At 34.4% G+C, this 27,204-nt stretch overlaps 1 protein-coding gene across 1 annotated transcript; it reads left to right on the top strand.

Moving 5' to 3' along the window:
• The first annotated feature begins 4,797 nt into the window (after positions 1-4,797).
• On the top strand, positions 4,798-6,328 carry LOC107913353 (probable xyloglucan endotransglucosylase/hydrolase protein 6). Its single transcript, NM_001327081.2, has 4 exons — positions 4,798-5,010; positions 5,120-5,220; positions 5,347-5,543; positions 5,746-6,328. The coding sequence occupies exons 1-4, from the start codon at positions 4,830-4,832 to the stop codon at positions 6,134-6,136; spliced, it is 870 nt and encodes a 289-aa protein (NP_001314010.1). The 5' UTR covers positions 4,798-4,829; the 3' UTR covers positions 6,137-6,328.
• Positions 6,329-27,204: the final 20,876 nt, after the last annotated feature.

Raw genomic sequence — 27,204 nt, 5'->3', positions numbered from 1 at the left:
TTAGTATTCTAACTCAAGGTTTTATATCATCTGATATAGAATTGCTTAGGTGCTCTTGATGGAACCCACATCAAAATTAGGGTTCCAACAGTTGATAAACCTAGATATCGAACGCGAAAAGGTGACATAGCAACAAATATGCTAGGTGTTTGTACACCTGATATGCAATTTGTTTACGTTCTTCCTGTTTGGGAAGGTTCAGTTGCTGATGGACGGGTTCTTCGAGATGCCATTAGTAGGACACGTGGACTAAAAGTTCCTCATGGTAAAGTAGATAGTTAGAGGACTTTGAATTATTCATTAAGAACAATTTTTTTGTGCTGAATTAATCATTTTTAAAAAAAATTATTTTTTAGGTTGTTATTATCTAGTTGATGCTAGATACACAAATTGTGAGGGATTTCTTGCACCTTTTAGAGGACAATGATATCATTTGAACGAGTGGCGTCAGGGTTATCAGCCAAGTTCTCCGCAATAGTTTTTTAATATGAAACATGCCTCAGCACGTAATGTTATTGAAAGATGCTTTGGGTTATTAAAAGTTAGATGGGGAATACTTAGTAGTCCATCATTCTATCCTTTAAGGGTGCACAATAGAATTATTATTGCATGTTGTTTGCTCCATAATTTTATTCGAACCCATATGAGTATTGATCCTATTGAAGCGGATGTGGGAGAAGGATTACCTAGTAATGTCCTGAATGACGATGAACCGACTATCGCAAATATTCATTCATCGGATGCTTGGGCTACTTGGAGGATGAAACTAGCCAACCAAATGTTCAATGAATGACAAGCATCTAGAAATTAGTTAGGTTTAGAGCTAAAATGAGTTTGACTTAATTTGTTGATGTTATTTTATGTATCTAGTTTGTGAAACTTTGGGGGTGTTTGAATTGATTTCTGTATTGTACTAAACTTGTTGAATTATAATATAATTTATTTTCATTCAGTATGTGTTATTGAACTAAATTTAGTATTGAGCTTTTGATTCATGATATTGAACTAACGATATAATTTTATAAAGTATTCACCTTTTGATTCATGATATTAAAAATAGTAATTAATATAATTTGTTTTTTTTTCCTTAAGATTAAAATGTCAGGTGTTCCACAATCAAATGCTTCTTCTCAAGCTTATCGAGGAACCAAAAGAAAATGGGTTCCAGAAGAAGATGCAGCATTAGTTTCTTCCATGGTGGACTTGCACAACGTTGGAACATTTAATGCTGATACCGGGTTCAAAGCCGGTTATTTAAACGAGTTGGAGAAAATGCTAGAAAAGGCTTTACCAAATGCAATGTTGAAGGCGAAACCAAATATTGAATCGAGGATTAGGTTACTGAAAAGGGAATGGTCAATCGTCTATGACATGCTTAATGGCCAAAACAATAGCGGTTTTGGTTGGGACTAGCATAGGCAGCTTGTTGTTGCTGAAGATGCAGTTTGGGACTCCTATTTAAAGGTAAAATGTATTTCTAGTCTTTATTATCTTATTTTTACAAACTTATAACTAATATGATTTCCTCATTTGTTTAGAGTCACAGAGAAGCCGCTTAGTTCAGACATCGCACTTTCCCTTACTACGACCAGCTTACTACCATATACGCAAGAGATCGAGCAACTGGGAAAGATGCTCAAACAGCTGCTGATGTTCTTCAAGAAATAAATGCTGATGATGTACCTACTACAGATATGAATGAAGAGAGAAACACATTCTATGACTGCGAAGCTGACGTCTCTTTGGACGACATGGATGTTTCTGGTACGGAGCCGCGAGGAGATAGAGACCAAGGGGGTTCCTCATCTTCAAACAAGAGAAAGAAGAAATCTGATGCTCGTGATAATATGTATTCTTCATTTGATGAGGCTGCCACTTTATTGGCCGAAAACATCAAGGCCGTTGGCGATCAAATCAGTAGGAGTATTGCCTCGAAGGTGGTAGTTCAGCAGAAGTCAGAAGAATATCAAAAGATGGAAGAGAAAGCTTCAAATTTGTATTCAACCTTATGGGAAATTGAAGGTTTAACCGACGATCAGCGGTATGAAGCTTTGAGTAAAATTCCAGATCATCCAACTCAAATGATCGTTTTCTTTAGTTTACCTTCTGTTGCGCGATTGGAATGGGTCAGAAGATTTCTTTCTCACCATTAAAAATCAATGTTTAAACTTTTTGATGTTGTAAAACTATATAACATATGGATTATGATGTAGAATTTCATTTTCATCTAACCTTTTCTTAATATAAGTTAATTATGTTTATGCAGAATATAATTCTCAAGTTATATTTTGATTTTAGTAAATTCATATAAGAACATTTTATTATTAAGAATTTTATGAAATTATATATCATTATTAAATTATATTTAATGTTAATAATTTTAAATTGTAATATATTTAATAATAAATTATATATTTTAATTATAATATATTTAATAATAAATATGTTAATTTATATTTTATAGTATCATATATTATAATTTGAGTAAATTTATATAAGAATATTAATTATTAAGAATTTTATTAAATTATATATTTTAATTACAATATATTTAATAATAATTATGTTAATTCATATTTTATAGTATCATATATTATGATTTGAGTAAATTCATATAAGAATATTAATTATTAAGAATTTTATTAAATTATATATTTTAATTATAATATATTTAATAATAATTATGTTAATTTATATTTTATAGTATCATATATTATGATTTGAGTAAATTCATATAAGAATATTGATTATTAAGAATTTTATTAAATTATATATTTAAATTATAATATATTTAATAATAATTATGTTTAAATATGATTAAATTATTTATTATTGATAATAATAATATTATTAAAATTTAAATAACAATAACAATAATCATTTACCAAAACAAATTTATGGTAAGGGTATTCTAGTCATTTTAGTTTTTTCCATTATGCTATTACACCTCTATTCCATTCAACCAAACACAAGATTACTATTACGCCTCTATTCCATTACATTCAACCAAACAGTTGATTTACTATTACACTTCTATTCCATTACGCCTCTATTCCAATACAGCGAACCAAACGTGCAGTAAATGTTAGACCTCCTTTTGTTTAGTTTATTTTTGTTGTTTAATATTTAATCAGCATTAACAAAAAGGACCAATCTTCTTTTAACATGTGTAGGTTCGGCTACATTTCAGCCTGGCCACATTTGGAGATGCACGTCAAAAGAGGTCCCCACTATTTACTAGCCACAGTCACCATTCGTGGGACCATCATCCAATTAAAGTCATCCACGCGTTCTTGCAAAATCAAGTAAAAGAAATATGGTTAGCTGATACACGTGGCTCCCAATGTTTGGTGAATCCCAGGATTCTTCTTTTTCAATTATCATGCTGAGTGAAAGAATATGTTTTGTCTCTTAGTTTTCAGTTTCCTCACTATATTTCTTTTCTTCATTTATTCTTAAAAGCTTAATTTGGTCTCTCAATTCCAATTTCCATGTACACTAACTTTATTCTTTTTCTGTTCATAAACATATAACCTCTACATTTTGGTTGCATTTGCAAAACTCTTAAAATGATAATACCACACGTTACAACAATTATAAATACTAAATTATTTATTTTATATAAGTGAGACTGCAACTTTAGATTTTTAAATTTTTAAAATTTCAACTTACCATTAGCAAAAATATAATAAGCTCATTAAACACAACAAATATTATATTTCATTCGTATTTAAGATTCTAGCATGTTTAATTATTTGTGTTTTATTTTTTATTAGCATATTTATATAATCTTTCATCTCTGCACACTATGTAAGATGAGACCCTCCAAAAAGTGGTGGTGGGGCATGAACAGGACGAATCCGCCCAACCCGAGGGATCCATATCAATCACCATCTCTCGGCTGTCCATAGATACTTTTAGATAAGGATGATTAGATGAAATTGGCTATAACTTTCAAGTCTAAACCAAGCTGACCATTTTTTCTTTTTCTTTTTTTAATAGTTGGATTTCGATTAAATTTAAAGTGAAGTTTAATTCAACACTTAAATGAGATATAAGCTTTTTCAATACTATTTTTTATTCACAAAATTAATATTTAAAATTCTTTAAGAAAAACATTACACTCCTCTCACTTATCTAATACAAATTGGTTAAACAAAACCTTTTATAATATAAAATAATTATATTTTTTTATTTTTTAATCAAAATTTAAATTAACAAAAAAATGGAAAAGAATATAAATGTAAGTATATCGTCATTTTGATGATTGATGTTTTCATATGACAATACAATTATGACTATAATAGTAAACTAAAAGTGTTAAGTGCAGTAGGAAAAGGTATTGCACTTTTATGGAGAGACACAAACTTAAATATTAAAGATAATATTATTGAGGTAAAACAGATATAACGAATAGAAGAAAAATTATAATAATAATCCACGGAAGAAGAAAAAAAAATGAGATGGTAAAGGGAAGAAAGAAAAAAAAATGGTCATTAGAATTAGGTTCCCGAAAGACGAAATAAAAACAATGGTGTAGTAGGGCCTGACGACGGCTTGCCATTAGCTGGATGGAAAGCTAAGCTGCTGATGCCAACACTCCCTTTCCATATTTGAATACCAGCAGTCTACGTCGATTTTTAAGGGATTTAAATTATTGTCCACTATTATATTATTGCAATACCTTCAAGATTTAATACGTAATACTGCAATACCTTGTCTCTAGCCTTAACCTCCTACCTATATAAACACTAGAACTCCCATTTCATCACTAAACCCAACTCAATAATCAAAATTCTCTCATCTTTCTTTCCTTATTTAAAGAAAAGATGACAATGGCATTAACGAATGCTTTTGTTTTGCTTTTCTCTTGTGTTCTTGCAATTTCCTTCTGTGTTTGGGGTAAACCAGCTACTTTTCTTGATGATTTTCAAATTACTTGGTCTGATTCCCATATTAGGCAAATCGATGGAGGGAAGGCCATCCAACTTGTTCTAGACCAAAATTCAGGTTAAACCATTTCGTGGGGTCACTTATTGTTTAAGTAGAACTATTTTTTGAAACCTTAAATTATTTGGATTATCATAATGATATTTTTATACGTTTTTTTGTTTCCAAGGCTGTGGATTTGCTTCAAAAAGGAAGTATTTGTTCGGACGTGTCAGCATGAAGATCAAGCTTATACCTGGTGACGCCGCCGGAACAGTCACCGCTTTTTATGTATATGCTACATAATCTTTCAAAACTGGTCTATTTTCATCAAAAACTAAAAGCCTGTAAATAATAGCTTAATTTTTCTCAGCTTATTAATTAGTTGGGTTCCATTGTAATTCGGATTGCGTGCAGATGAACTCTGATACAGATACAGTAAGAGATGAGCTAGATTTCGAGTTCTTGGGAAACCGTAGCGGCCAGCCTTATACTGTCCAAACCAATATCTATGCTCATGGAAAAGGAGATAGGGAACAAAGGGTTAACCTTTGGTTTGATCCTTCTGCAGATTTCCATACTTACACTATTATGTGGAATCATCATCATATTGTGTAAGTTCAATAGCTACAGATATCACAAACACAGCCGACACTTGTATGGTAATAAAATGACAGAAAGAGAGAGAGACTATCAGTCTATCAAATCAGTAAAGTTTAACATATAATGGGATGATTGACTGTATCTAATGATTGAGTTAAATTGAGCCTTGGTTATTTTTAATGGGTTTTTTTTATTTTGTCGGTGGAATTACAGCTTCTATGTTGATGATGTGCCAATCCGAGTTTACAAGAACAATGAAGCTAGAAATATACCATTCCCTAAGTTTCAGCCAATGGGAGTCTATTCAACACTGTGGGAAGCTGATGATTGGGCGACAAGGGGAGGCCTGGAGAAAATTGATTGGAGTAAAGCTCCTTTCTTAGCTTACTACAAGGACTTCGACATCGAAGGATGCCCAGTGCCAGGCCCAGCAAGCTGTGCCTCAAACACAGGGAACTGGTGGGAGGGATCTACTTATCAAGCCCTTAATGCCATGGAAGCTAGAAGGTATAGGTGGGTTCGTATGAACCACATGATCTACGATTACTGCACCGACAAATCCAGATACCCAGTTATCCCACCGGAGTGCATCGCTGGCATCTGAAGTCCTATTCGAAGCTCCACATCCATTTCAAATGTCATACTTCACGTACATACCTACCTCCCCTTTGTATAATAATAGCTCTAGAGTCTGTCCTTTGTATGCATATAATTATGAAGCGAGAAGTGGGATTCCGAGAATGGCCCAAGTTAATATCTATTTTATGCCCAATAAAAAATAATTTATTAATTGAATATTTTTCAGGCATACAAGAATCTTATTGGCTTTCAAAACAAATGGTTGGTTAAACCGGTAAGTTCTTCAATCATGATGATGGAAAACAACAACAAAAAATTGAATGGAAGGAAAGTCAACAGTGTTTGAAATATTTGCTTTGAATTGTCATGCTAATGGTCCCCCAGCGCCTCTTTTGATATATTGTTTTTTCACTTGGTAGTGTTAGGGCAGTATTTGATTCATTTGGTCCTAAATAAATGTATAAAAGCAGGTTCATGGTTAAGAACCTTCACCACATTTAAGGTCCCTGGAGTGAAGGATTTGTCTGGAAGGGTCTTGCCACGGTCGATGTTATCATGATACGGTTGCCATTACAGAGCTAGCAAGGACCATCTTGTGAATAGCAGAAATATTTACTGCAACTCCATTAAATTGGATATAGAAGCAACATAATGTTGGATAAGGACGGACAATGCCAAAGAAATGAATGAATGGGGGAACAAAGGATCTATATTTCCGGGAGAACTACCAATCAAATTAAATATTAATCATGGTCACAAGTCACATTCAATGAAACTGTAGGGGATTAGTGGCCACATACCTACAATTTTGGATGCTGTGTTGGTCTTGTTTTAAGGCTTTTGAAAGAAAAATGTTAATCCTCTTAACAAAATGGAATGGAATTTTAGTATCTGCATGCACAAGAGAAGCGTAATCTTTACGGAAGTTTACTGTATATGACCTCAGATATTTTGTAGCTTTAGTGGGCTAAATTTTAACAAGCTTATTCTCCTCAATGTGGGAATCATAAATGATAAATCGTAGACTGCAACTAGCTCCAAATGTGGACAACATCGAAACAGAACATTGAATGACTTGCAACACAAGCATTCACAACTATAAATCAAGCAACCGAGTTATTGAACGGAACAAAGAAACGCTCGATGTCACCAACTTATCAAACCTTGACACCATTAACCTAACAGGTAAAAGTAGTTCTATTGATTTTATTCAACAATGTTTTGGATAATGTATTTCTGCCTTTAAAAGCTTGTAAGTATTCCCCGATTATCCAAATCCGACAGGACATTCACATTACATCCGATCTATATTTCTTGTAGATCCCTTTTGATCGGAGATCACTAGGTGCTATAACTTTTGTATTGCCTTAAACACAAGATGCAAAAAGAAAGCTCGTGCAATTGAAGTTAAGTACAATATGTCTGTGTGTATGCTTTTGCATGTGCCTGTATATATATAATTACATGTATATGTATAAAGCTTAAGATATATAAGATAAATAATGAACTTTAAAGAGCTGTCTATTTATCTACAAAGCATGCTATTTTTTGTTGGTTCATTTGCGTGATTATGTTATATACGCCGGTGTTGCTTGAAATGCCTTACGGTAACTGTTATTGTCACAACCCAGTCTTAGGTCCAACCTCACCATCACCTACAAAGTGTAAAAATAGTTCATAATGTGGAAAATGTTCTCAATATAAAATTGTTCTCTCATATAAAATCAAAAGCTTACAAACTATTTATAGGCTATAGTTTACCATTTAAAACAACAAAAATTGAAAATATTAAAATCTAATAATAACCATAAACCAATGATTCTTGACCTTTCATTTTCCTAAACAAAAAACTACTAATTTAAACCCATTAAAAAAACAATATAACTCTTGACCTTTCAACTCTTGACCTTTCACTTACATGACTCTTAACTTTCATTTAAGTTTATTTAACAAAACTCCCCTGTAAACTTAAATGCTTCTGCCATCCTTCATGCCGATTAATTTCTTGTAGTTGTCGAAGAGTATCATCGGTAGCGGTTTTGTAAAGATATCCGCGACTTGGTCCCGACTTGCCACGTGCACTAATTTCACACTTCCTTCCTTTACATGATCTCGGATGAAATGAAAACGAATGTCAATGTGTTTGCTTCTCTCATGATTCACTGGGTTCCTTGCCAACTCAATCGCTGATTTATTGTCAACTCGTATCTCAGTTGCACCAAGTTGTTGTTGCTCCAACTCACCCAACAAATTTCTGAGCCATATAGCGTGACACACACACCAAGATGCTGCCACATATTCAGCTTCACATGTCGATAGTGTCACGATTGGTTGCTTCTTTGAAAGCCAAGCAAATGCTGTGTTACCCATAAAGAACACATATCCCGATGTACTTTTCCGATCATCTAAGTATCCGCACCAATCACTGTCGGAATACCCAATCAACTTGTAATCTTCCATATTTGAATAAAATAACCCGTGTGACACCGTTCCTTGAATGTACCGTAGGATTCGCTTCAACGCCTTCCAATGTGAATAAACCGGCTCCTCCATGAACCGACTTACAATGCCAACACTTAGCGAAATGTCAGGCCTTGTGCAAGTGAGATAGCGAAGGCTTCCCACCAAACTTCGGTATTTACTTGCGTCGACTCGTTCTCCTCCATCAAATTTCGAGAGTTTTACACCTGGTTCCATTGGTGTTGATACCGAGTTGCAATGTGTCATCTTGTACTTCTTCAAAATTTCCTTTGCATATGCCTCCTGTGACACAAAAATACCTGTCCTTTCTTGTCGAACCTCCAAACCAAGGAAAAATTTCATTAAACCCAAATCTGTCATCTCGAATTCTTGTGTCATTTTGCTCTTAAAATCCAGTATCATCTTACCATTGTTCCCCATAAAAATGAGGTCATCGACATAAAGAGCAACAAATAACATATTACCTCCATTCTTCTTCACGTAGAGGGCATGTTCATAAGGACATTGTTTGAACCCATTCTCCTTGAAGTATGTATCGATACGAGTATTCCATGCCCGCGGTGCTTGCTTCAACCCGTAAAGTGCCTTCTTTAATTTTAGCACCTTTTTCTCCTCTCCATTTTTCATGTACCCGGGTGGTTGTTCGATGTAGACTTCTTCTTCGAGCACACCATTCAAGAATGCCGACTTGACATCCATTTGAAATATTGGCCATTTAAATTGTGCCGCTTGTGCAATGAGCAGCCGGATTGTCTCCATTCTTACAACAGGAGCAAATACCTCATCATAATCGATCCCCTCCTTTTGCTTATATCCCTTTGCAACAAGTCGCGCCTTGTACCGTTCTAACTCGCCTTGAGCATTCATCTTTCTTTTGAACACCCACTTCACACCAATGGGTTGACTTCCTTTCGGCAATTCTGTTAACTCCCATGTGTTGTTGCGGTCAATTGCTTTAATCTTCTCATCCATAGCAGTTTGCCACTTCTTGTCCCGTGCAGCCTCTTCAAAACTTATAATCTCAGAATCTGCCAAAAGACATACAATATGTACCTCATTTGTTGAATCATACAAATCTTGCAAACTTCGCATTTTTGGTTGTTTCGGTTCATCTTCATCATCGGTAGTTTCAGGATTTGTCGGTATGATTGTTGGTGTAGCGATTGATGATCCTCCATCTTTGGTGATAACCTCCGTTGAGTTATTCCAATCCCACTGGCTTGCTTCATTGAATCGTACATCACGACTTACCACAACCTTCTTACTTATCGGGTCGAGTAGCTTGTATCCTTTTGTTTTCTCATCATACCCAATAAAAATAAACATTTTGCTTTTGTCTTCGAGCTTCGTTCTTCGCTGATCCGGCACATGTGCATAGGCCTCACTACCGAATACTTTAAGATGAGAAATTGATGGTTTTTGTCCGCTCCAAGCTTCTTGTGGTGTTTGATCATCCAACTTCGCATGTGGACATCGATTTTGCACATAGATGGCACATTGCACGGCTTCCGCCCAAAATTCCTTCGGCATCTTCTTGCTCTTGAGCATTGATCGAACCATGTCGAGAATAGTCCGATTCTTCCTCTCGGCCACACCATTTTGTTGGGGAGAGTACGGTGCGGTTAGGAATCGTCTTATGCCTTGCTCCTCACAATACTCCATGAAAGCCGTCGAAGTATACTCGCCACCTCTATCAGATCGTACAGATTTGATGTGTCTACCAGTTGTTTTTTCCACCATCACTTTGAACTTTTTGAACACCTCCAATGCCTCGGATTTTTCTTTAAGAAATAAACCCAAGTTTTTCGTGAGAAATCATCGATAAAGAAATGAAATACCTTTTACCGCTAAAAGATTCAGGGGTGATTGGTCCACATATGTCGGTATGAATCAATTCGAGAAGTTGCTTAGCCTGATATTCTGCCTTATTTTGAAACGAAGTTCTCGCATGCTTACCGAGCACACATTCTTCACAAAATTTTCCCTCATAGTCCATGTCTGGTAGCCCATGCACCAAATTCTTCTTTGCCAACTCGTTTAGACCACCATAATGTAGATGGCCAAAACGGAGATGCCATAGCAACGCCTTGTCTTCAACATCAACTCGCAAACATTTTCCTCGAACACTTCCAAGATTCAACCTGAACATGCGATTTCTCTCCATTTCAACTCGAGCGACCAAACACCCTTCCTTATCTTTCAAGTGTAACACCCGATCTTTCATAAGTACCGAATAACCTTTTTCCATGAGTTGCCCCATACTCAAAATGTTGCTCTTGAGGTCTGGTACGTAATACACATCATGGATTGACCCAATTAACCCATCATTTTGTAAATAACAAATGGTACCTTGGCCTTTTACCTCAACCTTCGACGCATCTCCAAATGACACATGTCCCGTTTCAACCTTTTGCATCTCTTTGAATAGGTGCTTGAGCCCACACATATGGTTGCTTGCACCCGTGTCAAGGTACCACACCATGCTGTTGTTGGTGTTGACTTCGTTGTGTGCCATCAAGAGAAAACCTTCTTTTGCCTCCTCATTTTCCGTGGTTAGGTTGGTTGTCTCTTCCACCTTTTTCGAGAAGCGACATTCTTTCGCGAAGTGTCCCGCCTTACCACAATTGTAACACTTATCAGAGTTACAATCCTTCGCATAGTGACCATATTTGCCACACTTGTAGCACTCGACATTGGAATAATTCGACCATCCGCCTCTTCCACGACCACGTCTTCTTCCCCGCCAATTTTGTTGGTTTGAATGCTCATTCTCTTCATAATTCCCTTCTTGACCACGACCTTTTCCACCACGACCATTTCCTCGATCTCCACGACCACGGCCTCTACCTCGAAAGCTTTGAGAATAGAGAACCTTTTCATCTTTGATTGATGCCTTGGTTTGAAGTGCTTGCTCGAGTGTCTCCTCTTTCTTCTTCTTCTTACGTTGTTCATGTGCCTCGAGAGAACCGGCGAGTTCATCGACTGTAAGCGTTGCTAGATCTTTTGACTCTTCTATGTCACATACGACATTTTCGAAACTGTTAGTTAACGATCTCAAAATCTTCTCCACAACTCGTGCATCAGTTAACGCTTCTCTGTTTCGGTTGAGTTGGTTCACCACGGTTTGAACACGCGTGATGTAGTCGGAGACACCTTCTGATTCCTTCATCTTCATGCCTTCCAGCTCGCCACGAAGAGTTTGAAGTCGGACTTGTTTAACTCGGTCGGCTCCTTTGTACACCTTTGCTAAAATGTCCCACGCTTCTTTTGAAGTTGTCGCACTTGCAATCTTCTCAAAGCCCGACTCATCAACGGCTCGAAATAACATGTACAATGCCGCCTTATCTTTCGACCGCATTTCTTTCAACGCCTTGTTTTGAGCCGCCGTATATCCCGCAGTAGTTGTCGGTTCTACGAAACCTTCTTGGACCACCTCCCAACCATCTTGAGACCCGAGAAGAGCTTTCATTTGGATGCTCCAATTCTCATAGTTCACCTTTGTTAGTCGAGGCAATGGCACATTACTAGTCACACTCTCCATAGCTCAGATACCAAATTGTGGAAAATGTTCTCAATATAAAATTGTTCTCTCATATAAAATCAAAAGCTTACAAACTATTTATAGGCTATAGTTTACCATTTAAAACAACAAAAATTGAAAATATTAAAATCTAATAATAACCATAAACCAATGACTCTTGACCTTTCATTTTCCTAAACAAAAAACTACTAATTTAAACCCATTAAAAAAACAATATAACTCTTGACCTTTCAACTCTTGACCTTTCACTTACATGACTCTTAACTTTCATTTAAGTTTATTTAACACATAAACATTAGATGGTTACTTTTCTTCATTGGCAATTGTGTCTTCAGAACACATCTCATATTTTTTGTTTAAGGGTGAAAAAAGCCTTCAAATATTTTCAAAAATACAATTAAGCTTCTACTTTTTTTTTCACTCATTTCGGTACTTGAACTTTTAAAGTGCATCAAAAAGACCTTCAAACCTTTTTTAAAAAAGCAATTAAGTCCCTACATTTTTTTGCACTCAATTGGGTACTTGAACTTTCAAAATACTTCAAAAAGATCCTCAAAATTTTTCAAAAAAGCAATTAAGCCCTTGCTTTTATTAAAGATTATAAAAAATATAAAAAATTAAAATAAATAAAAGCTATAAATATTATTAAATTTTAATAAAAAATTCAATATTAAAAATTTATTAAAAATTAGAATATATATAAATCATAAAAAATAAAAAAAATTATAAAATTTTATAAAAATAGTAACAAGTTATAAAATATATAGAAATATAAAAAATTTATAAAATTTTATAAAATCGTAAGAAAATTATACAAAATGTAAATAAATATAAATATCGTAAAAAAAATTTATAAAAATTATCGTACCAAAAGAATCATTTTTTAAGTTTTCTATAAGTTATTTTTATTTTTTATTATTTTTCATATGTCACGTTGTGTTATGGCACGCGATGGCTTTAATTGAAAAAACTACGGAATTTTTATGATTTTTATAAAATTTTAAAATTTTTATGATTTTTATAAAAAAAATTCTAATTTTTAAAATTTTTTATTTTTTTAAATTTTAATAATTTTTCTAAAATTTTTTTTAGTTTTTTTATAATTTTCTTTCTAACTTTTAATAAGAAAAGGGCTTTAATTGCTTTTTTGAAAAATTTTGAGGGTCTTTTTAATGCATTTTGAAAGTTCAAGTACCCAATTGAGTGAAAACAAAAGTAGGGGCTCAATTGCTTTTTTTTGAAGAAGTTTGAGGGCCTTTTTGATGCATTTTGAAAACTAAAGTGCTCAATTGAATGCAAAAAAAAGGGTCTTAAATTCTTTTTTTTTTGAAAAAGTTTGAGGGCTTTTTACACCCTTAAGCTCAGATTTTTTTAAAAGGGTTTATCCTTCATACTACACAATTAATCAGAAGACACTCCAGATCTTAATCTAGGATCATTAATATCAATGGCAATGGGCAATATGATAATCCGCTGAAACGTATAGGTCTTATTTAGAAGACTGAGGACGAAATATCAAGATCTTATTGGTCTATCGAAAGATCACAAAACTATCATGACTCATAAGACTAACTAATTATCAATAATCTATCTTCTATATATATATATATATTGTAGGGGCCTATTTTTATCTAACCCAAACAAACCAAATCAGAAACTAAAAAAAATTAATAAAAGTTCATTTACAGAAAAACACAAATCCTAAGCCCAATAGCCTTAGGACCCAATCTACTAACCTAACCCTAAGCCCAAATCCTAAAACCTAAACATAAAAAAAGAAAAAGAAAACCCTAAGTCCCCTTCAGCGTCGCTCCCTAATCACCACATCAGTAGGCGCGCCGCCCGAGGTCTTCCCCCTTTTCACCGAAATGGCAAAGCGTGGCTTCCATTGTCATTGACCGCCACGAACACTTGCAAAAAAAAAAAGGAAAAAAAAACAAAAACAAAAGGTAGAGAGCATAAATGGGAAAATAAAAGCAAAAAAGAAGAAGATATTTTGTAATATATTGCAGTTATAAAAACCAAAACCATGTAACGTAACAAAAAAAGAGGAAGAAATCAAATACAAAAAAAGCAACAAGCTTTAAAAGAAAAGGTAGTTCATTTTTTATATTTCACGAAAAATATAAATAAAAGAAAAGGAAAGTTATTTCTTACTTGAGCGTCGATTCGCCTCCCCATCGCAGACGGACGTGGCCCTTGTCTCCGACGATAAATAGCCCCTATTGTAATAGCTTGATTTTCAGTAATGTCGAAAATAGTGGTTCGAGACCACTAAATTTGGAAAATGATCTCATAAATTTTATTATTTAATATTTACGAGCTAAATGAGGTTTTTAAAGGATTTTTGAATTAGTAAGTTTGTGGTTATAAAGATTTACTAGATTAATTAATTTAGTAAAAAGAGGTATCGAGACCTTGGTGTTATAAAATAAGCTGTAAATATTTTTATAAATATTTACGGAGTATAAATAAGGTAGTATTAAATTTCTGTTTGGAAATTTTAACGTTTTGGTAGTCAATTAATTAAAAAGGACTAAATTGAAAAAGATGCAAAACTTGCTAAAGTGATTAAATAGTCTAAATAGTAAATAAAGGAGGACTAAAAGGGCAAATAGACCCATATGAATGGCTTAGATGGCATAGAATGAAAAAAAATCAAGGATTTTATGTGAAATAAGGGCAAAATTGTAAATTTTGCCAAATTAAAGAGAAATAAATGGGAAATTGAAAATTCTAGACAAATTCATCACCATTTTCAGCTCAAAAACAGCCATTGAAAAGGGTTCAAGCTGGTTTTTCATATTTTAGCTTCATGTAAGTTTAATTCTTGCTTTTTCCTTTAAATTTTTATGTTTTTGGACTTTTACAACTAGGTCCAACTTACTATTTCATTAGTTTTTTATTTTTTTTGAAAGTTTTGGAAGATACCATTGATAAGTTAATATTATTTTAGTTATTATATGATGAAATTGAGATGTTGATGGGTATTTAAAGGTATTTTATTAAGGAATTTTGGATGAAATCATGTTTTAGGGATTAATATGTAAAGTTGTTGAATTTATGTGAAATTCTAAAATTTCATGGAATTTATGGGCTGCTATTGATACATGTGAAAGTATTTAGGCTTGGAATAAGGAATAAATTACATGAATTTCATTTTTCGAGCCTAGGGATGAAATCGTCATTTTGCCTAAGATGTGACTTGGATAGAATTGAATGTAAATTTTATTAAATTGATGTTAAATTTACTCATATTGATCTGGATAGATCAAATACGGAGCTAGATCAAGGTAAAGAAAAAGTGACGGATTAGTAGACATCAATTTATGAACACTTGTCGAGGTAAGTTCGTGTAACTAAATTGTGTATATTTATATACTTAAATTTGAATGTTGAATATGTAAATTGTATAAATTTCATGTATATGTATATAATTTACCTCATATCCGATAATTCTTGATAAATGAATAAGTCCCGATAAAATGAATGAAACTCGATTGGATATAGAGTTCTGTTTCCCGAAATGGTAATGTTCCTGCATATGTTGCGAACGTACCGTAGCTAGAAAGAGCGTTCCATTACAAACCCTCTCAAACTTCCCGTTATAGTGTTCTTGTGAGCTTCCCGTTAAATTCTCTTCTGAGCATCTTGACTGGTTGTGTTCTGTATATGTTGTAGACACACCCACGCTCTTATGAGCGTTCTGTTTATAGGCTCTTTGTGAGCTTCCCATTAAAGGCTCCTCAAAGCTTCCCGTTGGTGCTAGCTTGAACTTCCCATTATATTGCTATCCGGTGCTCTATATTAAAGTGCTCTTCGGAGCTTCTTGTTAAGTGCTCTTCAGAGCTACCCGATATAGGCTCTTTGTGAGCTTCCCGTCATTAAGCCCGGGTAAGCTTCCCATTACATGGCTCAATGAGCTTCTCGTTTTAGTGCTTGAGAGAGAGCTTTCTTTTTAAATGCTTTAATGAGTACTCTCGGACATAAATTGACGGATTTCTGATTTGTACACTTTATGTGTACTACCCTCGTATCCATCGAGATTTCAAATGATTCAACAGGTGAAATTCTGACATGAAGACAAGTGAAAATCAAAATGAAACCAATATCTGAAAAAAAATATGAAATGCATGGAACTTGGTATTTGATGAGCTCATCTTTGGTATTGATATTTATATGAAATGTTTAACTAACATATTTGATGAGATTATATGCTTAGACTATGGCCAAGTTGTTTGGAATGCATGAGTATGTTTACTTAGTGTACAAATGAATGGTAAGTTTACTTCTACTTATACGAACTTACTAAGCACTAAGTGCTTACTCTATTTCATTTTCTCTGTTTGATAGTACTCGGAATCTCATTGGGTTGGAAGCTTGCCGAAGATCACTCACACTATCCATCGACTCACTTCGGTATATTTATGACATTATTTTTGGATTTAATGACATGTATAGGTTTGGTTAGCCAAAGTTGGCATACAAATATTTTGGTTGTAAATAGCCATTGGAATGGCTTGTGATGAATGTGTTTTGGCATATTAACATATGAGTTAATTTCATATTTGGTATAAGTGTTTAATTTGGTTTATGAATATTAATATGATAATAAGTAAATGTGGTCAAATAGATAAATTCACAAACATGGATTATGAAGTGATATGGTAAGTATGAGACTTGAGTTTTGCATGTTTTTAAATGTTTTCGATTGGCTTTTGGATGTGTTAAAATGTTTGTATAGGTGAATGATCAAATGGGTGAGAAATAAGGCTTGGAAATAACCTTATTTTGTCCACACAGGCAGAGACACGGGTGTGTGTCTCAGCCGTGTGTGACACACAGCCTAGCATATGGGTATTTGTTCTAGCCGTGTGTCCCCTACATCTTAAAATTTTAAAACAGAGTACTTGAAATTGATCATACAGCCTGGCACACGGGCATGTGACTTGGCTGTGTGACCCCTACACTTGAAATTAACCCTAAAAGCTTGCCCTAGGTAGAACCATGTCAAACCTTTAGCAGTTACCCGAATGGAAAAGAATGAATATTTTAATTGTTATTCTTTGCTTTGTTTTCAAGCTTTATACAAAATGCACTGACTGGTTTCGTTTTGTTTTAGTTGTGGTTGCATTGCATTTTCATCTTAAAGGAAAAGTATTTATTCGTGTTCAATCACTAAATAGAGAGTTTGTCATGGAAAATGGATTTCTTGATAAAGTGGAAGACAATGCGGTCGTGCGAATATAGTCAAAGAAAAGACAACAAGAGAAAGGTGACAGCCTGTCAGAGGGACAGGTCAGAAATATGGACCATGTTATGAGCGAAGCTTTGGCCCAAGTACAAGCAGTGGCTGACCATTTGCAAATCCTAATCGTTCAAAGCCTGAAATATGAATCAAAGTTGGATCGAAGCCGAGAATTCGCTTGGCGTCTTGGGAAAGTTAAGGTTTTGAGTGTTAAGGCGGGGTCGTATATGTATCTGCTTTATGTAAAGAAACTTATTTTCTAGTAAAGTTGTTCTAATGGAATTAAACTAGAATCAACACATTTTTGCATGCATCTTTTCCATTCATTAGTATTACATTTCATTACATGCATTTCATTACATAAAAGGTCCCATAATTAATTAAGAAATTGTCGCAGTTCCCTCTAAAGTGGGTTTGGCAGAAAATGGTAGACGTGGGCTAAATCATTCAAAATTCAGAGGAGGTACCAGAAGGTGTTAAAAAGCTACTCTGAATTCCATGCTATGAAAGGACATGAGATCCAAAAATGCGTCGAATTCAAAACTCAAGTATAGAGTTTAATGGACAATAAGGAATTAGAATTTTTCAAAGATATTGAGGATTTGGAAGAGAAATATGTTTGTGCCTCCGAAGATGGAGCTAAGGAAGGGAACTTATTAGGAATTCATCCCTACACCCCTAGAAGTGTTCTGAACAACTGGATTGTGAAAGAGATCCCTGTAGTTTTTAGGACTATTTCAGAGTAATGTTCAAAACACACATGTTGCTCTAAAGCCTAGAAGCAATAGGGATCATTTTGTGAAAAGGCGCATGTCCATTATCTTTATTTCAATGAAATCAATCTATCTTTGTGTCCCATTTGGCAAACATTTTACTATTTCATTCATACCCATACTATATAGTTAATCATTCTCAAATTCATTTGTCCCTTGGGTCTCTTTTTATTCCTATAACAGGTCTCCGAATATCGATGATACGAGTGACATTGCTGCTAACTCATAGTCTCATTTTTTAGTAGGATATGTGTTTAGAAAAACCTCAAGACTTCGAAGATGATCAAGATTGTAACTTGTCTCTTAATCTACTAATGATGGTAGAGCAAGATGAGAAACAGATCTTACCTCACAAAGAATTAGTAGAAATTGTGAGCTTAGGGGATGAACAAGAAAAGAAAGAGGTGAAAATCGAAATTTGCATCACTGCAGAAACAAGCCGAGATCTCGTTGAGTTACTCTGAGAATTCAAAGATGTATTTGCATAGTCCTATCAAGACATGTTTGGTTTAAGTACTGATGTCGTGGTACATAAACTTCCCATAAAGGTAGAATGCAAGCCGATTCAACAGAAACTTCGAAGGATGAGGTGTGATGTATTGTTGAAGACAAAAGAAGAGGTCAAAAAATAGTTTGACGGTAGTTTCCTACAAGTGGTCAAATATTCAGAATGGGTAGCCAATACAGTTCCCGTCCCTAAGAAAAATGGGAAAGTGCGAATGTGTGTCGATTATCGGGACTTAAACAAGGCCAGCCCAAAAGATAATTTCCCATTGCCCCATATCGATACTTTAGTGGATAACACAGCAGGTCATTCATTGTTTTCCTTCATGGATTGTTTCTCCAGATATAACTAGATAAAGATGCATCCTGAATATATGGAGAAGACCACATTCGTAACAATTTGAGGAACATTTTGTTATAAAGTAATTCCATTTGGATTGAAAATTGCGGGACCAACATATCAAAGAGCAATGGTGACTTTGTTTCATGATATGATGCACAAAGAAATTGAGGTTTATGTCGATTATATGATCACTAAATCTCGAACAGAGAGCGAACATGTGAAAGTCTTGAGGAAATTGTAACAACCCGTTTTTTAGTGGTGTCAGAAATAATGGTTTCGAGGCCACCAAATCCAATGAGTAAGTTCGTAAAAATTATATTTAAAATTTACGAGTTAATTGTGACTTTTAAAAAGTTTTTGATATAGTGATTTTTGTTTTATAAGCGATTTATTAAGTTCAAGTGGTAAGACCCTAAGGTCAAGTGGTTTTAGAAAATGAGGTATCGGGACCTCGTTTCTAAAAACTGAGTCATAAATATTTTTATAAATATTTAAGGGGTGTCATTAAGGTGGTATTAAAGTTTTGTTGAAAAATTTTAACGTTTCGATAATTAATTAAGCGAAAAGGACTAAATCGTAAAAGTTGAAAAAGTCAATCTATTAGTTTAAAGGTGTTAATTGATTAAAGGATTATAATTGGATGGCCTTATTCAGTAAATTTATCCATCCTGAAGATAATGGGATGGTTGGATGCTTAAATTTCTTTTTATTATAATGTTTTATATATTATTACATGATAAAGATAAAATAATGAATAAAAAAAGTTAATAAAATTAAAACATAAGCCATCATCTTCTTTAACACTAAATGGCCATGGAAAGAAAGAAATGGAGAAGCTTCAAGCTTCGGCGTAGCTTTGGATGATGCATGTAAGTCCGTTTTAGCCCCGTTTTTAATAATTTTTATGTTTTTGAGATCGTTGCAATTACGTCCAGCTAGCCCATACCTTCGATTTTGAAATTGTTAAAGATGTTGAATGTTTCCATTGATGAATCTTGTGAATTTTTATGTTAAATGATGAATTTGGAATGTTGATTGATAATTAAAAGTATTTTGTTAAGTGATTTTTGATGAATTTACCGATTATGGACTAAATTATTAAATTAATAAAAGTACAAGGATTTAATGTGAAATTGTTGTATAATGGGCTGTTATGGATACCATGAACATTCGGCTATGCTCAATTTTGGGTAAAAATGGTTAATTTGCATGTTTTGGGCTTAAAGACTAAAATGAATAAAAGTAAAACTTTAGGGGCAATTTTGTAAAAATGTAAAAAAGACTAAATTGCATAAAATAAATTTTTATGCTGTCTAAATTAAAATATTTAATGAAATTATTAATTTAGATCAAAATCGAATGGAAAATCGAGGAGAATAGAAAATGACCAAAATGACCCTATACTTTGTCATTTCTACAAATTAGCCAGATAAGTTCGTATGAACTGTATTATGTATAATTTTGATTAAATTTAATGTTAATATATGATTTTATTGAAAATGAATCAATATATATGTTATTATAAAGTTATCATGTTGTGAGACGACGTAAATCCAACGGTGTATCAGCGATCATCGACCAATGAAAAGGGATAGATTCGGCTATCGATTATGAAAAGGGATAGCTTCGACTATCGAATATGAAAAGGGATAGTGACGACCATCGATTAATGAAAAGGGATGGTTTTAACCATCGAATATGAAAAGGGACGGTTACGACCATCATTTAACACACTTTCTGTGAGCTCCCATAAGGGTTCTGATTGTCTTCACTACAACAAATATGGAAAGGTATGTTATACCAATGGTGAAAGTATGAATATTTATGTTTATGAAAGGTATGATATAATTGAATATTTATGTTTATGAAAGGTATGATATAATTGATGTTATGTTATGTTCCATATCTTAACATGTGATGATATTGTTAAGTTATGTGTTTAATCACTAGCTTGTGGCTATGGTTAATGTATTGTTTGTATCATATGTATATGCAAATGAAATTGTAAGTGTTCAATAAGAACCAACACATGTTTATATAAAACTCAATGGGCTGGTGATACATGGAAAGACATGATATGTTGTGATGGATGATAAATCCAATTGAATCATACTCAAGTATAATGGTTTTCCATGTCAAATTTATATGAATCATGTTTACATAAACTAACATGTGTTGTTGATGTGCTAGGGCTTTTTCCAAGCTTTTGGATATGATTGATGTTTATGATTATTCTTTTACTATGCATACAAAACGAGTAAGAAAAAGGAAATGAATGGTAAGTACATAATTGGGATGTATTATATGTGAGTAAATTGCTTATGCTATGAATGAGTACACTAATTCGGGAATTGATAAGGTTGTTTAGGCTTATGATAAGCATTGGGAACGAAATGAAAAGAAAGTAAATGGAAAGATATATAATTTTATAGAAAGGTTGATGATTATATATTATGTCTCATGAAATCCTATCATGTTATGAATAGTTAATAATTATGCGACATTAATAAACTTATTCAATTGTGAGTTGATAATTATGGTTGGATAAATCTTGGGGAATTAGTCTAGGCTTGTATTTTAACCTATAAATTTCATTACTGAAATGTAATTTTAACCTATATGAATGGTTGATTGGTATGGATTGAGGTAGTTCATGATATGGTTAATGGCTAGATTTGGTAGCTTGAATGTGTTTGGCTTTAGGTCAAAATGGTAAGTTGTATGATAGATGTGAAAATGGCAAAAATGGTATTTGTTCTGCATATATATATGTGGTATACGAACATCATGGAAAATGTGATATTGAAATTGTTCAATTGGTGATTTGATTGATAATTGAAAATGATAGATTGGTAAGCAAGTTTAATTGTTAAAATTGAGGTGTCATGTTGGCATATTGGTTGAATGCTTAGTTTCTATAATGTATAAGCTTGTATATGCATATGTTACATTTGTTTTAAATGCATGATTATAGGTACAATTGGCTTGTGCAAGTGGTATGAGTTTGGGTGAGAAAAATGGCTTGCAAATGGCCTATTTTTCGTCCTCATGGGCAGAGACACGGGTGTTTGTCTCAGCTGTGTATGGCACACAGTCAGGCGACACGGTCGTTTGTCCCCTGTAGCTTTCACAGGGTTGCAAGTCAAGTTGTTACGCGGCCAAGCACACAGGCGTGTGAGGCCATTTCAAAGGGTACACGGCCTAGTACACGGGTGTGTGGCTTGGCGTGTGACCCAAGTTAGTGAGTTGCACGGGCATGGACACGAGCTGGGTTACGACCGTGTGTTCCTATTTCGAATGTCCATACAGCTTGAGACTCGGGTGTGCCTCTCGGCCATGTGAGTCACATGGCCTGGCCACACGGTCATGTGACCCTTGTAATTTGAAGATTTTCATCTTTTTCTGAAAAATTCTAAATGTTTCCGATTTAGTCCCGATTTGTTTCTAATGTGTTTTTAGGGCTTCGAGGGCTCTTATAAGGGAAAATATGTATGCTATTGATGGAATTTGCTATGATAAATGTTGTGAACTAAATGATTTATATTTTTTATAAGTTCTGAAATGTAAACTCTGGTAGTGCTCTTTAACCCTATTCTAACGACGGATATGGGTTAGGGGTGTTACAGAAACTATTCTTGAGGTTGAGGAAATTCCAACTAAATTTAAACCCAACAAAATGCACTTTCAGGGCCATGTCGGGCAAATTGTTGGGATTTATAGTCAGCGAGAAGGGGATTAAGATTGACCCGGATAAAGTTAAGGCCATACAGGAGTTACCACCACCGCATACCCAAAAGGAAGTTTGGGGTTTCTTAGGGAGATTAAATTACATTGCCTGATTCATTTCACAACTAACCGAGAAATGTGACCCCATATTCTGTCTCCTTAAGAAACACAATCCAAGTGTATGGGATGATGAATGCCAGAAGACCTTTGATAAGGTTAAACATTACTTGTCCAATGCCACAGTGCTGATGCTACATAGCCCAAATAAACCACTGATACTATACTTGGCAGTATTTGGAAATTCTATTGGATGTGTACTAGGCCAATATGATGAGTCGGGAAGGAAAGAAAGAGCAATCTATTACCTGAGCAAGAAGTTCACCGAATGCGAGACAAGATTACAAGCATTTGAACTTCAATTTCCCAAATGAAGATCTGATGTATGTTGCGACCATTGAAGAAGGTGCTTCAAGAGAATATCCTTGAGAACTGAATTATGATGGCGCCTCAAACGCTATGGGTAACGAAATTGGGGCAATCCTAGTATCTCCAGACGGAGATCACTATCCTTTCACCAGTAAACTTGATTTTGATTGTACAAATAACATGGCGGAATACAAAACGTGTATCATGGGTATTCGTGCAGCTATAAAACGCAAGATCAAAGTGCTGGAAGTATATCGAATTCTGCACTAGTAATCTATCAACTTAGGGGAGAATAGGAGACAAGAGATTCCAAGCTGATTAATTATCCAAAGTTAGTTCTCGAATTAATTAAGGAGTTTGATGACATCACATTCTGCTACGTCCCATTAGATGAAAATTTTATGGCTGATGCCCTAGCTACCTTAACCTTCATGCTTAAGGTGAACAAACAACAGGATGTAAAACCTATCCAGATAGGCATTTATGAGGCTCCGACCCATTGTTACAACATTGAGGAAGAAGAAAAGGATGATCACCCTTAGTATCATGACATATTACAATATGTAAAGAACCATGAATACCCTAAATAGATAACCGAGAATGATAAAAGGAAGCTAAGAAGGCTGGCCAATTAGTATGTCCTAGATGAAGAGATTCTATACAAAAGCTGAAAGGATCATGTGTTACTAAGATGTGTAGATACTGTCGAAGCCAAGAAAATCCTGGAAGAAGCCCATGAAGGGGTTTGTAGAACACTTTCCAATGGTTTCACAATGGCTAGACTAATCATGAGATTCGAATATTATTGGTCCACCATGGAAAGGAATTATGTCAATTATGCCAAGAGGTGTCATAAATGCCAAATTTATGGGGACAAAATTCATGTGCCTCATTCACCTCTCCATGTGCTGACTTCTCTGTGGCCTTTCTCAATGTGGGGCATGGATGCCATTGGGCCAATCTCGTTAAAGTCTTCCAATGGGCATCAATTCATATTCGTGGTGATTGACTACTTCACCAAGTGGGTAGAAGCTGCTTCTTATGCTAATGTCACAAAGTTGAGAGTTGGCAAATTCTTGAATATGTTGGTATGGAATGCCAAAAAGGATCATATCTGAGAATGCATTAAACCTGAGCAACAACACGATAGCGGAAGTCTATAGTCAATTCAAGATCAAACATCACAACTCGTCACCATATTGCTCAAAAATAAATTGTGTAGTGGAGACAAACAATAAGAACATTAAGAAGATCGTGGGAAAAATGACAGAGACTTATAAAGATAGACATACCATTTGTCTTCTATACGTATCGAACGTCTGTCAGAACATCCACTAGGGCAACACCTTTTCCATTAGTTTATGGAATAGAGGCAGTCTTGCCCATTGAAGTTGAGATTCTTTCACTCTAAGTTTTATCAGAATTGAAATTAGATGAAGTAGAATGGATCCAATCTAGATATGATCAATTGAACTTGATCGGAGAGAAAAGGCTGAAAGTTATCTGTCATGGTCAGATGTACCAAAAACGAATGATGCAAGCTTATGACAAAAAGGTTCGCCCCAAAGAATTCCATAAGGGGAACCTCGTGTTGAAAAAAATCCTTTCCATACAAAAGGACTTTAGAGGAAAATGGATGCCGAATTGGGAAGGAGCTTATAGGCTGAAGAAAGTCTTTTCCAGAGAAGCGCTGATTTTGACTGAGATGGATGGCAAAAACCTGCCCAACCCCGTGAATTCAAATTCACTCAAGAAATATTTCACCTAAAAAAAGAGGAGAGGTCAAGGCAAAAACCCAAAAAGGGCGCCTTGATACCAAAAGAATTTTAAGTTGAAAACCCGAAATGGGCGGCTGAAATTTTGATCGAAGATTTAGCATGTAGTAGTCGTGTCTCCTCAGATGCAACAAAGAGGAGAAGCTTTACATGTCGGGACATCAATGGAGTACTCTGGATCTCCCAAATACATATCAGGCTCAGGTTGGTCCTCAACAAGTTTGTTCAAAAAAGCTCATACTGCGATATATGGGGCTCATTTTCACTCACTTTGTATTCTAGCAATGTTTGTCCTTTTAGTTAATCCTTTCATTAAGATTTTTACACTCAATAAGTTTCAGTCTTATCCATGTCGCAACCTTGTTCAAGCATTTTTTGCATTGAAATAACGATTAATGAACTAACAATATTAAAGTAATTGGATTTTTGCACATCACTCTGAAAGATTTTTAAATAGTATAGGGACCTGAAACAGGACCACTAGATGGAAATAACAAATTTTGAAAGTTGGAAAGATCTTGGAACGAATAGTCCAGATTGTGATTACCTCTTCGAGTTTCCTATCAAAGATACCATACCTGAATAATAAGGCATTGTCATACATCAATGATAGAACCTTGACGAACAATAAGTAATGTCAACCTAAGTACTAAAAAGGGGACCATTCTCAAAAATGACATTTTGCATTCATCATTTATATGCATCTAGATAAGAGCATTTGATTCATTCCAATCATAACATCCTAATTGCTTGGCAAAACATAGACCTATGAAATAGGTTCTATAGGTCCTATTCCCCAGAGAGTAATGTAATAGATCAGTGAAACCTCAAATCCTATATCCTTAAAGATGCAGTGAATTGGATAAAAGTGAAAATATCAAATCTCATCTCTATAAAGATATAGTGAGGCAAGATAAAGCTACAACATTAAATTCGGTCTTCTTGAAGTTTCAGTGAAACGGATAAAGAAACAAATTCTATACCTCTAAAGTTGCAGTAGGTCGAAATGAAACTACAATGGCGAATCTCATCTACCTGAAGTTACAGTGGAGCAAGATGAAGCTACAAATCTTATCTCCCTGAAGTTTTAGTGAAGCAAGATGAAGCTATAAATCCTGTACCCCTGAAGTTGCAATGAGTCGGAATGAAACTACAATAGCAAATCTTATCTCCCTGAAGTTACAGTGGAGCAAGATAAAGCTACAAGTCCTATACCCCTACAGTTACAATGGTTTGGAATGAAGCTACAATAACAAATTTTATCTCCCTGAACTTGTAGTGGAGCAAGATGAAGCTACAAATCTTATACCCCTAAAGTTACAGTAGTTTGGAATGAAGCTACAATGGCGTGTCTTATCTCTCTAAAGTTGCAGTAGGGCAAGATGGAGCTACAAATCCTATATCCCTGAAGTTGTAATGGAATAGATTGAAACTACAATAGCAAATCTAATCTCCCTGAAGATGCAGTGGAGCAAGATAAAGCTACAACCTCGAATCTCGTCCTCCTAAAGTTGCAGTGAAAGGGATAAATCAGTGATTCCAGTCCTCCTAAAGTTGCAGTGGGTTGGAATGAGACTACAACTATAACAGCCCAAATTTTAGTGGTGTCGAAAACAGTGGTTCGAGAATTTTATTATTTAGTATTTATGAGTTAAGTGTGATTTTAAAAAGACTTTTGAAATAGTGATTTGTGTTTTAGAAGAAAGTATTAAGTTAATTGGTTTTGAAAACGAGGTATCAAGACCTTGATTCTATAAACCGAGCCGTAAATATTTTTATAAATATTTACAGAGTATCATTAAGTTAGTATTAAAGTTTCGCTAGAAAATTTTAACGTTTTGATAGTTAATTAATTAAAAGGACTAAATTGAAAATAGTGAAAAACTTGCTAATTAAAGAAATAGTGATTAAATAGTCCAAATAGTAAATAAGGAGGACTTAAAGATTAGTTGGGCCTAAATTATACAGCTGAGGCGGCATAAGCATAAAAAAAGAGCTAAAATGATGTGATTCAATGGCAAAATTGGAAATAAATGAAATTAAAATATCAAATTAAAAAACCTAAAAGTTTCTAAACATTTTCTTCATCAATTTTTCTGTCAGAAACACCATTGAAAAGCTCTCAAGGCTGGTTTTCATATTTTAGCTTCATGTAAGTTTAATTCTTGCCTTTTTTCTTGAAATTTTTGTGTTTTTAAAACTTTTACAATTAGGTCCAAATAGTTATTTCATTAGTTTTTGATTTTATGGTTAATTTTGAAAGTTACCATTGATGA

This window comes from Gossypium hirsutum, chromosome D11, assembly GCF_007990345.1.
Source record: "Gossypium hirsutum isolate 1008001.06 chromosome D11, Gossypium_hirsutum_v2.1, whole genome shotgun sequence".
NCBI classification, from domain to species: Eukaryota; Viridiplantae; Streptophyta; class Magnoliopsida; order Malvales; family Malvaceae; genus Gossypium; species Gossypium hirsutum.
The sequence above is the reverse complement of the archived record's forward strand: the minus strand, read 5'-3'. Positions and strand labels throughout refer to the sequence as shown.